Source organism: Mustela nigripes, chromosome 12, assembly GCF_022355385.1.
Source record: "Mustela nigripes isolate SB6536 chromosome 12, MUSNIG.SB6536, whole genome shotgun sequence".
Lineage (NCBI taxonomy): Eukaryota > Metazoa > Chordata > Mammalia > Carnivora > Mustelidae > Mustela > Mustela nigripes.
In genome coordinates this window covers 75,536,005-75,556,582 of record NC_081568.1, presented here as the reverse complement: position 1 = coordinate 75,556,582, position 20,578 = coordinate 75,536,005, and the positions used below count along the sequence as shown (strand labels likewise).

The 20,578-nt window shown below is 41.5% G+C and overlaps 1 protein-coding gene across 2 annotated transcripts in view; it reads right to left on the bottom strand.

The window, feature by feature from the left end:
* Positions 1 to 19,264, bottom strand: part of KDM3B (lysine demethylase 3B) — a 70,150-nt gene extending 50,886 nt beyond the window's left edge. For both annotated transcript variants that reach the window (XM_059417656.1, XM_059417657.1), the window contains exons 1-2: positions 18,974 to 19,264; positions 2,231 to 2,398 (exon numbers count right to left, since the gene is read on the bottom strand). In XM_059417656.1, coding sequence (XP_059273639.1) covers positions 2,231 to 2,398; positions 18,974 to 19,162 — 357 coding nt within the window. In that variant the 5' untranslated portion in view covers positions 19,163 to 19,264. The remainder of the gene's footprint in view (positions 1 to 2,230; positions 2,399 to 18,973) is intronic.
* Between the last annotated feature and the right edge of the window lie 1,314 nt (positions 19,265 to 20,578).

Sequence of the window (20,578 nt, the reverse complement as noted above, 5' to 3'; positions counted from 1 at the left end):
GTTGAAACGGTACAATCTTCAGGTATAAATTATGGGAGCCTAATGTAAGGACAGTAACTAAAGTTAACAATAATGTATACCTGAAAGTTGTTAAGAAAGTAAATCTTAAAGTTCTGACCACACATATATCAAATATTAACTATGTGAACCAGTGGATATATTAACTGACCTTACTGTGTGGCAATCATCTCACAATATATATGTTTATATATATGTACATCAAATTATCATGTTGTTCACAAACTTGTATAATGTTGTATGACAATTTTATCTAGCTGGGGGAAAATAATGAGTTCTTATGGAAAGAAAAGACTTTAAGGATTACATTGTTTCATAACCTTACTAGGAGAAGGCACTAAAGGTGAAAAAATTTTTTAGAGACAAAGTATCAAATATTATCTAATATAGAAAGTTTCACTACTGGCACAAAATTAGACACAAAGATCAACTGAAAAGAATAAAGAGCCCAGAAATAAACCCATGCAATAGCTCATATGATCAATTAATCTATGACAAAGGACACGAGAATACATAATAAGGAAAACACAGTCTCTTCAACAAATACTATTCGGAAAACTACAGCTACATGCAAAAGAATAAAACTGGACCATTCCCTTACACCAGTACAAAAATAAACTCAAAGTGGATTAAACAGCTGTTAAGACCTGAAACCATAAAAGAAAACATAGGCAGTAATTTCGTTGACACTGGCCATAGAAACATTTTTCTTGCTATGTCTCCCCAGGAAAGGGAAAACAAAAGCAAAAAGAAACTACCAACACTACACCAAAATAAAAAGCTTTTGCACAGCAAAGGAAACCATAAACAAAATGACATGGCAACCTACTTTATGGGAGGAGGTATCTGCAGAATGATCTATTACATAATATTATAATATTAATTGTAATAATATTACAATATCCAAAATACATAACACCATAAAAATGCTCAAATAATCCAATTAAAAATGGGCAGAGGACCTGAACAGGCAATCTTCCAAAGAAGACATATAGATGCTCAACAGACACATGAGAAGATGTTCAACATCATTCCTCATCGAGGAAATGCAGATCAAACCACAATGAGATACCATCTCAGACCTATCAGAATGGATAGTATCAAAAAGACCAGAAATAACAGGTGAGGATGTGGAAAAAAAGGAACCCTCCTGCCCTGTCAGTGGGAATGTAAACTGTTACAGCTACTGTGGCAAACAGTATGGAAGGTCCTCAAAAAATTAAAAATACAATCATCAGATGATCCATTAATTCCACTACTATGCATTTAACCAGAGAAAACATAAATACTAATTTGAAAAGATACAGGCACTTCTATGGTTCTTGCAGCGTCACTTACAATAGGCAAGAAATAGAAGCAATCTAAATGTCCATCCAAAGATAAATGATTAAGAACACACACAGACATAAAATGGAGTATTATTCATCCATAAAAAAAGAATGAGGTCTTGTCATTTGTGACAGCATGAATGGACTCAGTGGGTATAATGCTAAGTGAAACAAGTCACAGAAAAGCAAATACCATATGATTTCACACATATGTGGAATTTAACAAACAAAATGAATGAACAGGGCGCCTGGGTGGCTCAGTGGTTAAGCCGCTGCCTTCAGCTCAGGTCATGATCTCAGGGTCCTGGGATCGAGTCCTGCATCGGGCTCTCTGCTCAGCAGGGAGCCTGCTTCCTCCTCTCTCTCTGCCTGCCTCTCTGCCTACTTGTGATTTCTCTCTGTCAAATAAATAAATAAAATCTTTAAAAAAAAAAAAAAAAAAAAATGAATGAACAAAGAAAAAAAGAGACAAAAACCCCAGACACTTTAATACAGAGAAAAAATTGGTGGTTGCCAGAAGGGAGGGAGGTCGGGGGCAGGGGTAAAATAAAGAGGATTGAGAGTATACTTACCATGAGTATGATGGGTATGATGAGTACTGAGTAATATGCAGAAATGCTGAATCATTATATTACACAGTTAAAACTAATATAAACACTATATGTTAATTATACTTCAATAAAACAAAGTAAGTTTCAGAAGAGAAAGGAGAAAAGATCTCCCAGTTTTGCTTTAGTAACTTCAGAATAAAAATATGTTAGGGATAAGCCTGGAGTTTGGGGAATTCTAAAGAGTTCAGCTGTTGGATAAATACCACAGTTACAGTTATAAATAAAATCTTAGGAGTAAAGCCCAAATATGTTCCAAGCCGGTAAGTCACTCACCAGGGCTGGCCACTGTGCGATTGAGACTCGAGTACCCTGGACAAGGACTGGGTCCTTCCGGGGTGCCCATACCAGAGATCCTTCCAGTAGAAGCACAATAACTTCTTCAGCATGAACTTTAACCCAGGAGTGTTGCTTCCAGTTACAGCCATCAAATTCCACAAAGATCTGCAAAAAGAGATGAAAAGGAGTTTGGAGGTCACATATGGAAAAATCCCACACTGTAATAAATAAATCATAACTGGGAAAAATTCTACGTTGTCGGTTTTTTCAAAAAGATTTATTTATTTCTCTCTTTCTATCGCTCTCTCTCTCTCTCACACACACACACATACACAGACAGCAAGAGAGGGAACGCAAGCAGGGAGAGTGGGAGAGGGAGAAGCAGGCTTCCCACTGAGCAGGGAGCCTGATTCAGGGCTCCATCCCAGGACCCTGAGATCATGACCTGAGCCAAAGGCAGACACTTAATGACTGAGCCACCCAGGCCCCCCTCTACTAAGTTGTTTTTAAGTTCTTTTTTTTTTTTTTTAAGATTTTATTTATTTATTTGACAGAGAGTGATACAGCGAGAGAGGGAACACAAACAGGGGAAGTGGGAGAGGGAGAAGCAGGCTTCCTGAGGATCAGGGAGCCCAATGGGTGACTCAATCCCAGGACCCTGGGATCATGACCTGAGCCAAAGGCAGACACTAAACTGACTGAGAAATCCAGGCGCCCCATTTTTAAATTCTTTTAATGAATTTCAATAAAAAAACAATTTTATTTCACAGAAGGAAGCTGCGCTCAGCTACACTCTAAAAAGGTAGCAGAGTTAAAGAGGCACATCCACAGTTAACAACTTTTAGCCATGATCCTATCGAAATCTTAACTCTTGCCTTCCAATTTACATCTAATGCACACCAGTTGGGGGCTTACTATGTATAAAGCACTGCACTAGGTTCAGAAATAGATAAATCTAACACATTTCCTGGTCTCAAGGAGCTCATGGTCTAATAGGCTGGACAAAACTTTTTTACACTTCTACTGAAAATGTGAACTTCTTTGATAAATTTTTTTGAATAGGTGATATACGCACATGGTACAAAACTCAAAAGGATAAACAGTGGGGGGAAAAGAAGCTGCCCTCCCAGTTCTGTGTGTGAATTTTTTAAATTACCCCTGCCTGAAGTGATCTCATACCTGTTAGGAGAGGCATGTTATTATCAACAACAAGGCTTTGCTTCCACAAGAGACACTCTACTCTTTGACATATGGTTAAGCAGACAGTGTAAGAAGTTTAGGAAAGTGATTCATATTAAATGAAACTACATTTTCCTAATAAATAGCATGCTTAGGTTTGGCTTTTCTATATAAATTGTGACTTCTAAGCATGTTTCACATGCAGCATATAGAGCTAGACCTATGCAAATAGGCATCAGTACTTAGAATAGATATACCCAGGTCCTAAGATATAGCTGGTCATAGAAGGGCTAGAGTGTTCGTTCATTTTCACAGAGTTTTAGTTGCCTTTTGGGAAACACAATTAATAAGATGATAAAATATAAATGAAAAAAATCAAGACCAAGAAAACTACAACAGAAGTCACTATCAAAGTATAAAACGAAGACTTAAGCTGGCCCTAAGGATCTATACGGCTATATGACTGAGTGATGTTTTTGGCTCTAAGCTTCTTAAAGGCCAGTTTGAAATGGGAAGTCAGCTGCACAGGTCCCACCTTCTACGTCTTTTTCTTTTTCTTTTTGAAAAGATTTTCTTTATTTATTTATTTGTCAGAGAGAGAGAGAGAGAGAGAGAGAATGCACAAGCAGGCAGAGTGGCAGGCAGAGGCGAGAGAGAAGCAGGCTCCCTGCTGAGCAAAGAACCTGATGCAGGGCTCAATCCCAGGATGCTGGGATCATGACCTGAGCCGAAGGCAGCAGCTTAACCGAGCCACCCAAGCATCCCTCTTTTGCTTCTTTAAATTAAACTCCACTCCCAACATGGGGCTTAAACCTACAACCTGGAGATCAAGAGTTGTATGTTCTAACCAAGGAAGGAAGCCAAGCGCCCTTCCCACTGTCTAAAAGGAAAATAAAGCAATTACTACTCAGGGAAGCAATGCTTTTCCAACGTTTGGCACTGTAGGACATTTCTCACAAGAAGCTTCCTAAGTCGGGCACCTGGGTGGCTCAGTGGGTTAAGCCGCTGCCTTCAGCTCAGGTCATGATCTCAGAGTCCTGGGATCGAGTCCCGCATCGGGCTCTCTGCTCGGCAGAGAGCCTGCTTCCCTCTCTCTCTCTCTGCCTGCCTCTCCATCTACTTGTGATTTCTCTCTGTCAAATAAATAAATACAATCTTTAAAAAAAAAAAAAAAAAGAAGCTTCCTAAGTCAACAATGAGTGATGTAGGACAAAGCCAAAATCCGTAGAATAGTGACTTCCAACTAGGAAACATGAAGTTACCAAGATTTTAAGTAGTAGGGACACCAAGCATTTCCTATAGTGAGTACTACATGTGTTCTATATGTATGTACTATTGTTTTTAAAATATATGTTGATAAGGGCACCTGGGTGGCTCAGTTGGTTAAGTGTCTGCCTTCAGTTCAGGCCATGATCTCAGGGTCATGGGACTGAGCCCCACATCGGGCTCTCTGCTCAAGAGGGAGTCTGCTTCTCTCCCTCTGTGCTCTCCTCCCCCATGCAAATAAATAAAATCTTTTTAAAAATGTTGATGACAGAATGAATAAAATTTGAATCTATTAAAACTGTTGCTGAGGGCGCCTGGGTGGCTCAGTGGGTTAAGCCGCTGCCTTCGGCTCAGGTCATGATCTCAGGGTCCTGGGATCGAGTCCCGCATCGGGCTCTCTGCTCAGCAGGGAGTCCGCTTCCTCCTCTCTCTCTCTCTGCCTGCCTCTCTGCCTACTTGTGATCTCTGTCTGTCAAATAAAAAATAAAAAAAAAAAAATCTTTAAAAAAAAAAAAAAAACTGTTGCTGAATTCATATCAGCTTTTGTTGGTATACATGTTCTCATCCAGTCAATATACAAAATTATAGGTACAATTATATGAAATTTCAGGACACACTTGAGAAATGTGAAATCACTTCACAGTAGCCTAGCATTAGGCTTAATCTCTCTTTTATTTTTTTTTAAGATTTTATTTATTTATTTGTCATAGAGAGAGAAGCGAGAGCAAGCACAGGCAGACAGAGTGGCAGGCAGAGGCAGAGGGAGAAGCAGGCTCCCCGCGAAGCAAGGAGCCCAATGTGGGACTCGATCCCAGGATGCTGGGATCATGACCTGAGCCGAAGGCAGCCGCTTAACCAACTGAGCCACCCAGGCGTCCCTAGGCTTAATCTCTTCACAGGCAATGCATACTTGTGGATATGGAGTGCACTGCTGAAAAGTTATCCCAGAAATTAAATTCATTATATAAAGTTCTAGTTTATTATAATAAGTAAGCTCACTTATACTTACACACACAGACACAAAGGGGAAACAAGGCTCAGAAAGCAGAAGAATGATTTTTTACAGAGAAAGAGAACACTGAATTGCAACGTATTTAATATATGAATGGGCTCACTCATATATACATATATGTTCCAAGGGAATAAAACACAACTTCAAATAACTTGCAGACAACTAGAAAGAGATAATCAAATGTACACTTATGGGCAAACTCAGACACCAAGAAAGGTAGATAGTAGCAGCACAATAAACAAAGGCTAGAGGTAACTTCTAGGAGGCTTAGGATTTGAGCATTAGCCCCACTCTATGAACTGCAAAACTGGACAAGTCACTCTTCCCTCCTCAAGCTTTAGCTTCCTGCCTTGTGTTAAGACCCACCTGTCTTACTTCCCTCACACACAGGTTGTGAACTTTAAATAAAGTAATGGATTCAAAAGCACTGTGGTCAATTGCAAAGCACTACTTAGGCAATATAAAGAGAAATAAAGTAAAATAAAGTATGGGGGATGTTCAGAGGCAGGAGAGATCACCTCAGGGTCCTGACGGACTTATATGGTCTGAGGCAAAAAAAAAAAAAAAAAATCCCAATCAAGTTCTAGGATGGCCGGGACTTTAAAAGCAGACTGTGGAGGAAGGCAATAGGAGATGAGGCTAAAAAACTAAGAGTAAAGGTGGAAGATCCTGAATACCAGGATAAAAAACCAGGGCCTCATCCAGCCGCCAATGAGAGGCATGAGGGTGTTTCTGCGTGTGTGTGTGTGTGTGTGTGTGTGTGCATTCATGTACACAGGTGCCATTAAAAGGTTTCTAACTAAGGTCAAGATATGAACAGAGCAGTTGGTTTAAGGAAATTCACCTACCTACCAGTGGATATAGATGGACTGGAGTTGGGGGAAGATAAAAGGAAGTGTTCTTCCATGACCCAGAGTGGGAACAGTGAGACTAGGAAAAAAATTACTTGTGCTTATTAGAATCCATGAGTTCTATCACCAAGCTTGATGACTGGCTGGATAAAAGAGTAAAGGAAAATGCAAAAATGACTTGGATTTTGAACAAGAGTGGTACCATTACATAACTGATGTCAGGAGGAGGAGGTGGCTAAAAGACACACAAGATCTTGCATGACATGTAAAGAAGCATGAAGTATTATATGCCCTGGCTGTGTGTGACTGTGAATGACACAGCCCTGTACTGGGCATCACTCAGAAAAACAGAGGTTGAGGGTCCATGGTGAGTGATGGCCAGGCACCACACTGCAGTTCTAATCTGCCAACCATGTAAAAAGAAATCAACCCATAAAGCACAAAATATAGCAACTCACAAATACAAGAACACTGAAAGAAGTCATTGTACTACAGCTGTAACAATTTTTATTCTTAGTACAAAAGAACTTCAACATTCATAAAGTTAAGATTCAGGAATCCTGTCATCACTTATCTGAAAACATCAGGGAAAAGTTCAGTTATTGGAAAGCCAGATCTCACTTAACTTAAGGGAAATTATCTCTCAATCCACCTGGGCAAAGGACATATATGGAATAAAGTATTTACTTTGAAAAGAACAGCAGTGCTTTACGCTCTGGGATCAAGCTATACCTCACAGCTAACAATATGAATTTGTTCTAAGAGCAATATGGAGGGGTGCGTAGGTGGCGCAGTCAGTTAAGCATCTAATTCTTGGTTTGACCTCAGGTCCTGATCTCAGGGTCCTGAGATGGAGCCCCCTGTGGTAAGATAGGGCTCTGTAGTCAGTGCAGAGTCCACTTGGGATTTCCTCTCCTTCTGCCCCTCCCCACCACTTGCTTGATTGCTCTCTCTCCAAAGTAAGTCTTTAGAAAAAGGAAAATAAAGAGCAATATGGAATGTAAACATATTCTCTGAACAGCGAGGCTTATTTTTGGCCCTAGCACTGTGCTTTACTTCCTACCTAGAGTAATAGAAGAAGTTAGAACATATAAGTAAATAATCATTTCAGATCAAAGTACCTAGAATATGAACTCTTAAAATGGTAGTGGCTAGGCCACAGAACAGGGGAAGGGATATAAACTAACAAAAATCAATGACTGTGGTTGGACTGAGTCAGAGATGACTAAGGCAGGTTGATCAACTGAACAGAATAAGACTAAGACAGTTTGAGTTGATTATTTAAAGTCTTTTAAAAATTTTTACTGTTAGAAGTAGCAAATAGAACTACACATGCTACAGCTAAAATCCAAGGACTAGATGTAAAATATTTTATTAGTTAAAGAAAGTTAGTGGTAACACTCTTGTTTTTATTTCAAAATTCCTTTTATGGTATCTAAGTGATTTACATTTATTTTAGTGACATTAAAATAAAAGAAATTCTTTAATAAAATCAATTAATTTGGGGGCACCTGGGTCTATCAGTGGGTTGGGCCTCTGCCTTTGTCTCAGGTCACAATCTCAAGGTCCCAGGATGGAGCCCCGCATTAGGCTCTCTGCTCAGCAGGGAGCCTGCTCCACCCCCCCCACTCCACCCTCCCACCCCTACCCCCACCTGCCTCTCTGCCTGCTTGTGATCTCTGTTAAATAAATAAATAAATAAATGAAATCTTTTAAAAAGATCGATTAATTTCTCCTAAGATTGATAACATCAATAGTAGTAACCTGGGTAATATAAGTTTTCATGTTTATTGTTTAATCATCAATTTGGATTCTGTTTCTCCCTAAGGCCATTTTTCCTACAATTAATAAAATTTATTTACTCTCAACAGAAACAGAACACTTCTTATGTAAATGTATAGCATTTACTGGGGCCAAGAATACCAAGGTGAATAAAGCTAGCAACTGACAGGAGGGACTCATCTGTTAACTCAGATGAGTTAAGAGAGGTACAGAAATGATTACAGAGGGGCGCCTGGGTGGCTCAGTCGTTAAGCATCTGGCTTCCACTCAGGTAATGATTTTACGGTCCTGGGATCAAGCCCTGCATTGGGCTCTCTGCTTAGCAGGAACCATACTTCTCCCTCTCCCACTGCCCGTTTGTGTTCCCTCTCTACCTGTGTCTGTCTCTGTCAAATAAATTAATAAAATCTTAAAAAAAAAAACACAAAAAAACCCCCCAAATGATTACAGAGCAGGTCACCTGGGTGGCTCAGTCTGTTAAGCCTCTGTGTTTGGCTCACGTCATGATCCCAGGGTCCTGAGATAAAGTCCCACATTGGGGTCAACATGGAGCCTGCTTCTCCCTCTGACCCTCCCCACTGCTCATGCTTGTGCTCTCTCTCCCCCCTCTCTGACAAATAAATAAAACCTTAAATGAAAAAAAAAAAAAGAAAGAAATGATTACAGAGCTATGTAACAAGGGCAGTAACAAAGATCTGAACATGATACATTAGGCCAGAAAAGTCATCTGCCTTGAGAAACTAGAACAGTTTCACAGAAAAGGTAGTAGTACCCAAGCTGGGTCTTAAAGGACAAGCATTCTGGCAGAGAAAGAAGAGAAGACTTACAGGAGGTACAAAGGAAAAGAAACAAAAGTAGATTGAGTGTTCTAGGCAGCAGCCATAGGATTAGTAAGTAAGCTGTAAGGGCTCTGGCATGTTAGTGCATGATGCATTGAAATCTGGTGGCAAAGGTGTCTTGTTTGGCCAGCAGAGTGGGATTTTGTTGTTGTTGGTTTGTTTTTAATATGCATTGAACATCTTTAGGGAGTGTCTGCACTCCCCAGTTACCAATCTCCACTATACTTTCTGGTCTGTCACCTAGCTATTTTCATAAGCCTGCTACCCTGGACACATGTGGGTTTATGTTCCCAGAAATAGGCTTTGGGGGAGTCACTGATAGTTTTAAAGGGGCAGGGAGAAGACATCGTAAAATGCTTTATAGAGATAATGCCATTTTGGGGAAAAACTTCTCAATGCTCAGTTTAAAATAGATCAAAATAAAAATTACAAAGTATTTTAATATTAGATGAATGGCTAAACACACTTTACTCAGACTATGAAACAGTACTGAGAAGTTTTTAAAAAATGTACATCTAAAACACTAACAAGGAAAGATCTCCAAGATGTATTATATGCAAAAAAGCTGGCTGCAGGGGCATCTGGGTGGAGTATCTAACTTCAGCTTGGGTAGTGGTCTCAGGGTCCTAGGATCAAGCCCTGCATCAGGCTCCCAGCTCAGCAAGGAGTCTGCTTATGCCTCTGCCCCTCCAATTGTTCTCTGTCAAATAAATATCTTAAAAAAAAAAAAAAAAAAAAAAAGCTGGTTGCAGATTTGGGGGAGGGGTGGCAGTGAGAGAAGGGAAGGATTGGGACAAAAGGGCTAATAGTATTTTAGCCTTAATCAGTAAATGCTCCTTCTTCTTTAAAAAAAAAAAAAAAAAAGTATTCATGTAATGCTAAAATAATACTTCTTTTGTTGTTGTTGTTTCAGATTTTATTTATTTGAGAGAGAGAGACAGTGAGAGAGGAAAACAAGCAGGGGGAATGGGGGAGGGTGAAGCAGGCTTCCCGTGGAACAGGAACATGATCTCAGGACTCTGGGATCATGACCGGAGCTGTAAGGCAGATGCTTAATGACGGAGCCACCCTGGCAACTCACTACTTTTTAAAAGGGAAAGAATGAACATTGGGAACAGGGTGGAAGATTAATTACAGAGAGAAGAAACTAAAGGCAGGGAGACCAATTACAAAGCCATGACAATGCAGGAAAGAGATGAAAAAGGCCTAACCCCATAAGGCTGTATGAAGGGAAAAGTTCATTTGAGAAGCCACAGAGATAAAAGTAACAGGATATGGTGATGACTGGGAGTAAGGGAATTGGAAGACTAACTCAACTCCCAAGGTCCCTAAATTTTCTTTTCCAATTTTCTACCTACATTTTGTTCAAAAAGGACAACAGGTCCAAAATGGAGTCTCCTGTGCTAAGCCCAGGTCATCAAACCACAACAAAACCTCTCTAGAGAATGGAATCTTAAACCAGTAAATCTAGAATTACCTGGTCAGTACTAGTGAGGTAATCAGCCTGATAGACCCCTACTGTCCCCCCCTCAAGGAAAGTGGCCTTGTCTGAAACAATCAGCTCTTTGCTAGAATAACTTCTTTGTCCTACCTCCTTCTGCCTATAAAAGTCTTTCATTTTGCACAGCTCTCTGGAGTTCCTTTCTATTAGCCACAAGGGTTGCTGCCCGATTCAGTTATTGTCGAATAAAGCCAGTAAGATCTATAAAGTCTACCAGTTGAATTTTGTTTTCTTAAGGATTCTAAACAAAATGTAAAGTCCGCTTCAAATGATTTTACAGGGGTGCCTGGGTGGCTCAGTAGGTTAAGCCTCTGCCTTCGGTTCGGCTCGGGCCCTGATCTCAGAGGGTCCTCCCTGATCTCAGGGTCCTCGATGGGAGTTCCGCATTGTGCTCTCTGCTCAGCAGGGGGTCTGCCTATCCCCACTCCTGCCTCTCTATTTGTGAACTCTCTCACTCTCTGTCAAAATAAATAAATAAAAACTTTTTTAAAAAATGACTTTACAAAACTGTGGGATATCTCGACAGCCAAGGTAGGGAATGATGCATGTCTAGAAGACAGCAGTTTTCAGGGGCGCCTGGGTGGCTCAGTGGGTTAAAGCCTCTGCCTTCGGCTTAGGTCATAATCCCAGGGTCCTGGGATCGAGCCCCACATCAGGCTCTCTGCTCAGCGGGGAGCCTGCTTCCCCCTCTCTCTCTCTGCCTGCCTCTCTGCCTACTTGTGATGTCTGTCTGTCAAATAAATAAGTAAAATCTTAAAAAAAAAAAAAAAAAAGACAGCAGTTTTCAAACAAAAAGCAATTTTCTCTATATTCCTTTGATCATGAGATAGCTTCCTAACAATTAACCCTATTCACCACCTCAAACCTCCCCCTACTTTCTAATATCCACAATAAATTAGATGTTAAGTACTTGAGTACCTTAGGGATAATGAGAATAAAAACTCAAGCATATATACATATATTGTGTTTTTAGGGCCTGTGGAATCACAAAGATCTGGGTTTGCATCCCAACTTCCTCATTTCTTAGCTGTGTAGCCCAGGGCAAGTCACTTTAGCCTCTTTGCGCCTCACTTCCTTTGACTATAAATAGGGACAGTAAGTATCTCAAAGGATTGTCTGAGGATTAAATGAAATAAAAGCATAAAAGGCCTAGCAGACTTTGGGCTCCGGATAAACTTGCATTCCATAAGAAACTCACACTACTGGTCTGATTATAACTGATAAAAGAAAAAACGTTATCAAGAATCTTAAATATGTGCACACATATTTAATAATAATACCTTCAGCAATAATCCTGGTAAATAACCCTAAACACAGGATAGGCTTTAGTCACAAAAATGCTCAACACAGCATAACTGGTAAAACCTAAAATCTGAAACAAGTTCAAATTGTAAGAATTTTCTTAGACAATTTTATTGTTTTCCTTTCAGTTATGAGAGCAATACATGTTATCTTTGGAAAATAAATAAGGGCACAAAGAAAATTAAAATCACAATATACAAAAGTTTTCAGTAACACAGGAAAATTACTACATTAAGTAAAAAAGCAAAACACAAAATTGAAAATACAGTATGAATTCGACTTTTAACAATTCTAAAAAAGAGGTTAGATGTCAAAACATAAACAGCAGTTTCTAATCAGTTGTGATGTACAGAGGCTACTTTTAAAATTGCCCTCAAAATAATTTCTTCATTTTTGTATCATAGGCATGCATTACCTGAGAATCACAAAAATAAAACATCTAATGCTTCTAATCTAACAAGTCAGATGTAAGTCACGAAAACCAGGGGACAATGGACCTGGGACTGGAGTCCCAAGTTAAGATTCCAATAATCTCAAAACAAAAAAATTAGCAGAGTCCATATCAACAGAAATATGTAACACAAAAATTAAAGGTCAATTATAAACACCCTATAACAGGAAGCCACAGAGTAGAAATTTCATAATAAATCAGATGTGAAAGTTAATCTAATACCAGCTTCTAAATATTATTTTTAAGATATGATAGTCAGAAAAGGCCTCTTAAAATAATAACAGAAAAATGCATGTTCTGTTCTTGATGGAGCTTACAATTTAGTAGGGGAGATGAGCTATATATCTTGTTATCTATCTATAAGAAGAAAAACTGTGATTAATATTCCAAAAAGAGGCAAATAACAAAGTACTAAAGGAGCAAAGAAAAAAAAAATAGCATGCTGGAGATTCAGACAGGCTTTACAGAACTGGTAGAACCTGGAACAGACAGGCTTTCTCTTCTTATAGGATTTCAATGGTTAACATTAAAGCAAAGGGGAGGGGCCCTGAGTGTCTCAGTGGGTTAAGGCCTCTGCCTTCCGCTCAGGTCATGATCCCAGGGTCCTGGGAGTCCCGCATTGGGCTCTCTGCTCCCCACTCTCTCTGCCTGCCTCTCTGCCTACTTGTGATCTCTGTCAAACAAATAAATAAAATCTTAAAAAAAAAAAAAAAAAAGCAAGCAGTATAAGGCAGAAAGTATTAAGTGCAAGATCACTGAATCAGGGATGCTTGCTATAAATATCCTTTTGGCAACACCCAATTTCCCCCATTCGATTCTTTGCACGCCAAGGGTCCTTCTTATCTGTAATTTGGTCTCTTGAGTAGATTAGGAGGGGGCTCTGTGCAGATCTCTGGATAGGTGTATCTCCCACTGTAAATTAATAACCTTATATGACAATTTACGAATCAGTCTCCAGAGAATTTGGTTAGTGAGAAGCGGTTCCCTAGAGCCTGATTATCCCTGAACACACATACAAAAATGGAGTTTTTGCCCTTGCAAAACTGAGAGAGGTCATACTATATGAGTCACTACTGAACAATCAGGCAGGTTTTATCCATCTACAGAACAAGGGTAAAAGACACTTTGGCAGTTGGGGCAGTTGGGTAGGGAGGGCTTAAAAACCACCAACATGTTAAAGGGAGTGGAAAACTGAGATGCAGCAACAGGTGTTGTATCCCCCAGGCCTTGTGGAAGCAAAGCCTACAGGAATCAACTCCAGCTGTTGAGAAAATCACTAACCACGTTATTTACCCAACCATTTAGGGGAAGGGAAGTGGGGAACTGAATCAGCCAGAACAAGTTGGAAATAAGAACTCAGCAAGTGAGTACTGAAGGAGGGAATGAGTCCTTGGCAGGTGGGGAATTAGTGAAGGAACTCTTAGAAATAAGTGGGTAATTAAGAGGAAAGATCTGATTGTGTAGTAAAGGGAGAGGATGCTGGATGGACAAAATGACAAGTGTATGTGATCACTGGTGAATATGCTACACAGCTCTAGAATAAACAGAATGCAAACACAAAGTAAGAGACAACTGTTAACAATTATACACACAAGACAAAGTTAAAAAGAAAAGAACAATATGAAGCACCTGAGTGCCTAAAAAACTCAAGGATGGCTCAATGTCTCAAAAATAGATCTCCTCCTTTAAGAGAATTAAGATGAAATGTGCGGGGCGCCTGGGTGGCTCAGTGGGTTAAGCCGCTGCCTTCGGCTCAGGTCATGATCTCAGGGTCCTGGGATCGAGTCCCACAACGGGCTCTCTGCTCAGTGGGGAGCCTGCTTCCCTCTCGCTCTCTGCCTGCCTCTCTACCTACTTGTGATCTCTGTCAAATAATAAAATCTTAAAAAAAAGATGAAATGTTCAGTAGAGGGGCTCACACTTAAACATTACATATTCATGTATACAATCTCACTTTTATTTAAAGTTCTCTAAACCTTACACCGATCCACAAAACAATATACTATTTACTTTAATAAACAGCTTATCATGTATCATGCAGATTTTTATTGAATTTCTGTAATTATAAGAAAAGGACACTTAAGGATGATCATTAACATCCATAAACTCCCATTTCAATTAGGGTTGGAGTTCTAGGTTTGTGTGAACACAGGTTGAGACTGTGGACTGGAAATATGGTATTGTCCTGGACCTGATTATAATCATTACATTACCTACAAACAAAGTAGAGAGGTATTTTAAAGTGCACCTAACCTGAGACTAGGAGGACTACGTAAAACAATACGGCAGATCCAGATAAGCTCTCATTCCTCTTGGAAGACTCCCAGATAGAAGAAACATGGTACTAGTCTGGACACTGCTACAATTACTACATTATCTGGAATCAAAGGAAAGTAGTACTTGAGAGTCCACCTTTCCTCCAGATAAAGATGAAAGATTGAGGGATAAAGAAATAAGGCAGATGTGCTTTCACTCCTCTTCCAAGTTCTGGATAGCTGTGATAGCTACGATCAACACATTCAAAACAAATCAGTGCTAATAAAGGCATCAATTAATTCTAAGAAACAGCAAGAAAAGGGCAGTTTACTTAATAAAATTGGTGCTGCCATCATTGGTTACTCAGTAGGAAGCATGTTAGATCCCCCACCTCACATGCCATTTGCAAAAATACTACATCTCATCAAGTCAGAAGATGAAGAAGAGAAAATAACTGCAATACACTTGTGAAGTAAAGGGGTTCCTATCCTGAAAATGCACAGAACTTGTACGAAGTGGTAAGACACCTCCTACTTTTATTTTTTCAAATGGGCAAAAGATAGCCATAGAACTCATTTAAAAAAAAAAAAAAACAAAACACGAACAGCCAATAAACATAGAAAAAAACTAGTAGTCATGAAATTGCTGTATTATTCTTTACCCATTGGAGTGCCAAAAATGACAAAGACTGATGATGGCAAAGGTAAAAGGGAAAGCAGCACTGCATGCACACAATGCTGGTGGGATTATGAAATGCTATCATCTTACTAGAAAATAACCTCGCATTACCTAATAAAATAAAAGATGCATATACTCCTATAGCTCCTAACCCACTCCTGAATCTCTAAACTACAGAAATAAAACCATAATTATACAAGATATACGCCCAAGTTTATTAACCACAGTATTATTTGTAATACCAAAAATTTTTTCAATATCTTGAACAGCATGAGGAGGAATGACATAACAAATGATGGTACATCTATTCTATGAAATACAATGTAGTTACCTAAAAGGATGAGTAAGATCTATAGGTATCGATGCCCATGGTATAATGTTGAATGGAAATAAAGACAGGGGCACCTGGCTGGCTCAGGTGGTAGAGCCTGCAACTCTTGACCTCAGGGGTTGTAAGTTCTGAGCCCATGTTGGGTATAGAGATTATTTAAAAAGAAAATTAAAAACAACAACAACAAAAAAAAAAACAAAAAAACAACAACAAAAAAGCCAGAGTCCTTACTTAAAAGAGTAGGGGGGGAAGCAGGCTGCAGATATCGTGCAGTGTGATACCATCTGATAAAAAAAAAAAAAAGCAACCTTTTGTATATAGATGAATGTTTCTATATTTTTTGTACTACTGTTAATTTGAGCAAAGCCTTCTTTTACAAGTGGAAGCCTGTGAGAGCTAGATTGTTGGCTTTCCCTGTGTATACTTTTCGTTGTTTGACATTCGACAAACCAGAAGTCTTGATTTTTCACACACACACACACACACAGGAAAAGGAAAACCCTTTTTTTAAATTTTTTTTGGTGTTTTACCATCCCTACATATATGAAGGTCCCAAGGTCTCTGCAACTCATGTGAACCAATAATGATTTAAAACACAAAGAGGACAGACTTAAGAGTCAAAAAATAAATGCATAAAAATCCATTAAGCTAATCTTGCAACAAGACTATTTTTTTTAAAAAAAACTAGCCTATTTAGAAACACAAATAAAACTACTATTCCATGGAGGGCAGGGAGGTTTTTTCCCTATTACATCTAAAAATCTCAGCAGTTACTTGTTAGCATAGCTTTGATGAAGATGGCCACTATAAAATCCTTATCAAGAAAATTCCCAATCAACAGGACCCTGACTTTTTGTTTTTCCTATTTCATTTTAAGGTAGTACATGGCTTTGGTATTGTTTTCAAGAAAAGGGTTAACTAAATGGAGAAGGGCTACATTTTGAAACATTTCAGCATTATAAAGTATTTAGAAAGAGGGTATTAATGGAGCCTAAAACTGAGAAGTGTTTTCAATCACTTCAAAAACTCATTCATCCAACCCTCAATTACTCATCCTTAACAGGGGGCGCCCTGCTATGCATTACTCAAAACCAAGCATGCCTGAAAACATCTTAAACTAACTGAATGAAAATCTGCCCAATCACAGACCAGCTGCTTGAAAACTCCACCCTTGAGTACAGGAAGAACACTTTTGATTGGAAGACGGTTGTGTTTACTACGGTGTGTGGTGCAAATTGGTAAGGCCCACATGTCTAGGGTCCAAAGGAAAACTCTTAATGAAAAAGAAGAACAAACGTCCAGTTCTCATCCTAGACTAGTCATTGTCATTAATAGAACCTCAATATAGTACCTGCAATTCTTGAACAATTTTGCAAACTGGTGAAAAATTCTAAAGGCTCTGAGTTTTGGTTGTGGTTGTTTTCTCATCTATATCCCTTGATAAATACACAGGACAAGCTTGTTTATCCTCAAAACCCTAATCTGCCTTTGCTTCTGTATGTATACAGTTCCATGCAAGACCTCAGCAGTTCTAACATAGGCTTGGCTTTAATTTCCAAGAATCACTGCAACTTTTTACTTGGTTTGAGAAACCAATTCAATGAGGCCAGTGGTAAAATTATTCAGTATTTAGCTTAGTAGGTGTCCAGCATTTCAGGGAGCTTCAAAAACCTCTGCCCTTAGGGAGCCCAGCAAAAAACAAAGTGAATGAGTAGCCATTTCAGGTGCAGAGCTCATTAGCAATTCATCTGATGGTGGAAACAACTAGAATATAAAATTCCGACTGAAAAGATAGGGCTTGCTAGGCTGTAGGTCAAAGTATGCATATAATGGTGGATCTTCATTATGTTTTGCATTTATGGGAGTGAATTACTGGCTCTCAGAGAGACACCTCTCCCCCACCTCAACCTAGAAAGCAGTCTTTTGAAGAAAGCACGGAGGAATTTAAATCCAAATCCCCTTCTTAATCATCATCCTCATTCCCTTATATTTCTGGTATCTTTTTACAAATTCGCCCCACTGAAGCCTCATAAATGTCCAAGCAGCCTTTTCTTATTTAGCATGGAGAAAAGATCAAAGAATGTGAACTCAAGTAGCAGAAGCAAAGGCTAAGCCAGCCGCAAGCCAAACAACCCATAAAGCTTGATAAGGGGGAGAGGAAAAAGCCTAACACGACTAATCAATAAATAGAAAAATGGGTATGAGAAACCTACAATATTAATATCAAATCTCTCCAAATCATTCCAATTTATAGCAAATACAATATCTGCAGGAGCAAGTTCATCACGAAAATTTACCTTCTGCCTGCTGATGTATTACATTCCAAAAGAATCTCCCTATTTTAAGAGTATCTTAACAGAGAAGCTAGGGCCGCTACCAGAATGAGGAACTAAAGGGGTTTGCCAAAGCTCAAAGACAGTATTTTGCCGCCACATTAGCAAAAATAACACAACGCACCCAAATACTAGTTAAGTTCTATTTTACTGAACAACTTTAATCACAAAATATACCAAGGCAAGTATTCAAAAGCGCCCAAGCTCCAACACAAAGTTTCAAAACAAAACCTCTCCCAGGGCCGAGCAGGGAGCAAAAAAGCACCAGCTAAGCAGCCCCATTCGGCTGCTAAGACACATCTCAAACTTATCAAAAACAGCCACAACTGCAGCTCCTGTCACCCAGAAGCTCAAAGAGAAAGGAGCCCTAAGAGAATCTCAAGAGCTGGCCTTTCTGGAGACCGCCAGGCCGAGCCCGGCTCAGACAAGGAGGAAGTAACTGCCAGATAAAAAAGCCCTGAGCAGCTCCGACTGCAGCCTCTGTGCCTCCCACAATTGCCCACATTCCCGCCCCACTCGGGGCTCCGGGAGGAAGGGAACAGGGCGCAGGTTTCCAGGGAGGCTGGGAACTACAGGTCCGCGTCTTTCAGGACGCAGCTACAGCACCAGTCGAACTCTGAGGGGCCCGGGCTCCCAGGATTCGGGAACCTGCTCCCAAGGCGTGTTTGGGGGGGGACGCTGAGAAAGGGGTCCCTCAGGAGGCGGGGCCTCCCGCGTGGAGGCGGCAGCTCCTGGCGCCCTGGCCGCCCCCCCGGGGGAAACCGGGGCGCGCACCCCGACGCGGAAGCCATGCCGGCCAGAGCAAGGGGTGCTGAGGAGCCGGTGGGGGGCGCTAAGGAGATCTGGGGGCGCAGAACTGGGTCACCCCCACCCCACCGCCCCCTCACAAAGGCCCCCGGGGAGGCCGCCCGCAGGCCCAGCAGCCCCGGCCTCAAGTGCCCGCCTCGGCCGCCACTCACCGCTAGGTCCTGGGGCACCGCCCCGCTCATGGCCCGCACCGTGCCGGCCCGCCAGGCCCGAGTGCGCAGCGCAGGCCCCGGATCTCCGCCCGCCGCCGCCGCGGGGACCAAGGCCGAGGACGAGGCCGCGGTATCCGTGAACAGAAGCAGCAGCCGTTTGCCCACCGGGGAGGCCGCGGCGTCCGCCATCGTCAGGGCCGGCCAGACCCGCGCTCCCGCCCGCCGCCTCCCACCACCTCTGCCGCTGAGCGCCCGATCCGCCCGCAAGGCCTCCCTCCGCACCACCCGCGGCCGCGGCTCCCCCCCCCCCCCCCCAACAGCCACCACCAACCACCGGCGCCGCGCAGCGCCCCCCGTGGCCGGGAGCGGAGCCGCAGCCCGGGCCCCGCACAGCGCCCCCCGCGCTCCGGAGCGGGGCAGCAGCTCCGGGCCCCTCGCAGCGCTCCGCCCCAACCTCCCCGGGGCCTGCAGTGCCCCCTGCGGCAGGGAGGGGAATTGCAGTTTCGGCCGGGGTGGGAAAGTGGGCGGGTCCTTCAGTCTTCCATGGCACCATCCTGGTCCCAACCTTCCTTCTGGGGGGGTACCATATGTGAGTAGGCTTTAGCTTGGCCGCCTTGGACACCAAAGACTTTTACTGGGGGCGGGGGGGGGGGTGGCTCAGGGGCAAGGAATCTAGGGTTGGTGTTTTGAGCCAAGCAGTTAACACCCCAATACCTACTGATTTCCTATCTGGAAAATAGGCCCTACCATTCCTGTCACTATTTCTTAGGAAACTTTCCCCATTAGTCCATGGAACACAATATCCTTCTTTTCACTGGTCCATAACATAGTACCATCCTATTCTATACTACCAGTACCTCATGGGTTCCTTTCCAACTGACCAATGACCTACATCCTGTGGAGGTTGTAATACCACTCTTCCCACTGGGTGAAGGCCCATGTGCTTCCAACATCCTGGTATTTTGACCTAAAGTCATGGAACTTCTTCCCTTTCCAAGTCTACCAGTGTTATTAGTTACAGATATTTCTCAGTTAAACTTTGAGGGGGAATTGGAATGAAACCAGCAATAAAGAGATTCTCTTCTCTGCTTCAGTAGCACCTCATCTTACCACGCAAGTATTGGGAGTGGAGGCAAAGAAAATCCCATCATTCCCATCTCAATTCATTTAATATAGGTATGGGAGATTGGTAACTCCTGACAGAAAAGGGACAGTAGAGAAGGGAAGATACTGAAATTTTGGCCCAGATGGTCTTGCACACCAGGCAATGGGAAACCTCAATCATTACCATTGGTAGTATCAGATTAGCACAGGTTGCATAGTTTTATGGATGCAGAATGAGTATATATGGAAGTAGATACAAACCAGAAAGACAAAGGGTCTAGAAACAATCCTTGATTGTTATCCTAAAAGTAACCATTTCAAGTGCCTGGGTGGCTCAGTGGGTTAAGCCTCTGCCTTCGGCTCAGGTCATGATCTGAGTTCTGGGATCAAGTCCTGCATCTGGCTCTCTGCTCGGCAGGGAGCCTGCTTCCTCCTCTCTCTCTCTACTCCCTCTCTCTTTCTGTGTCTACTTGTGATCTCTGTCAAATAAATAAAATCTTA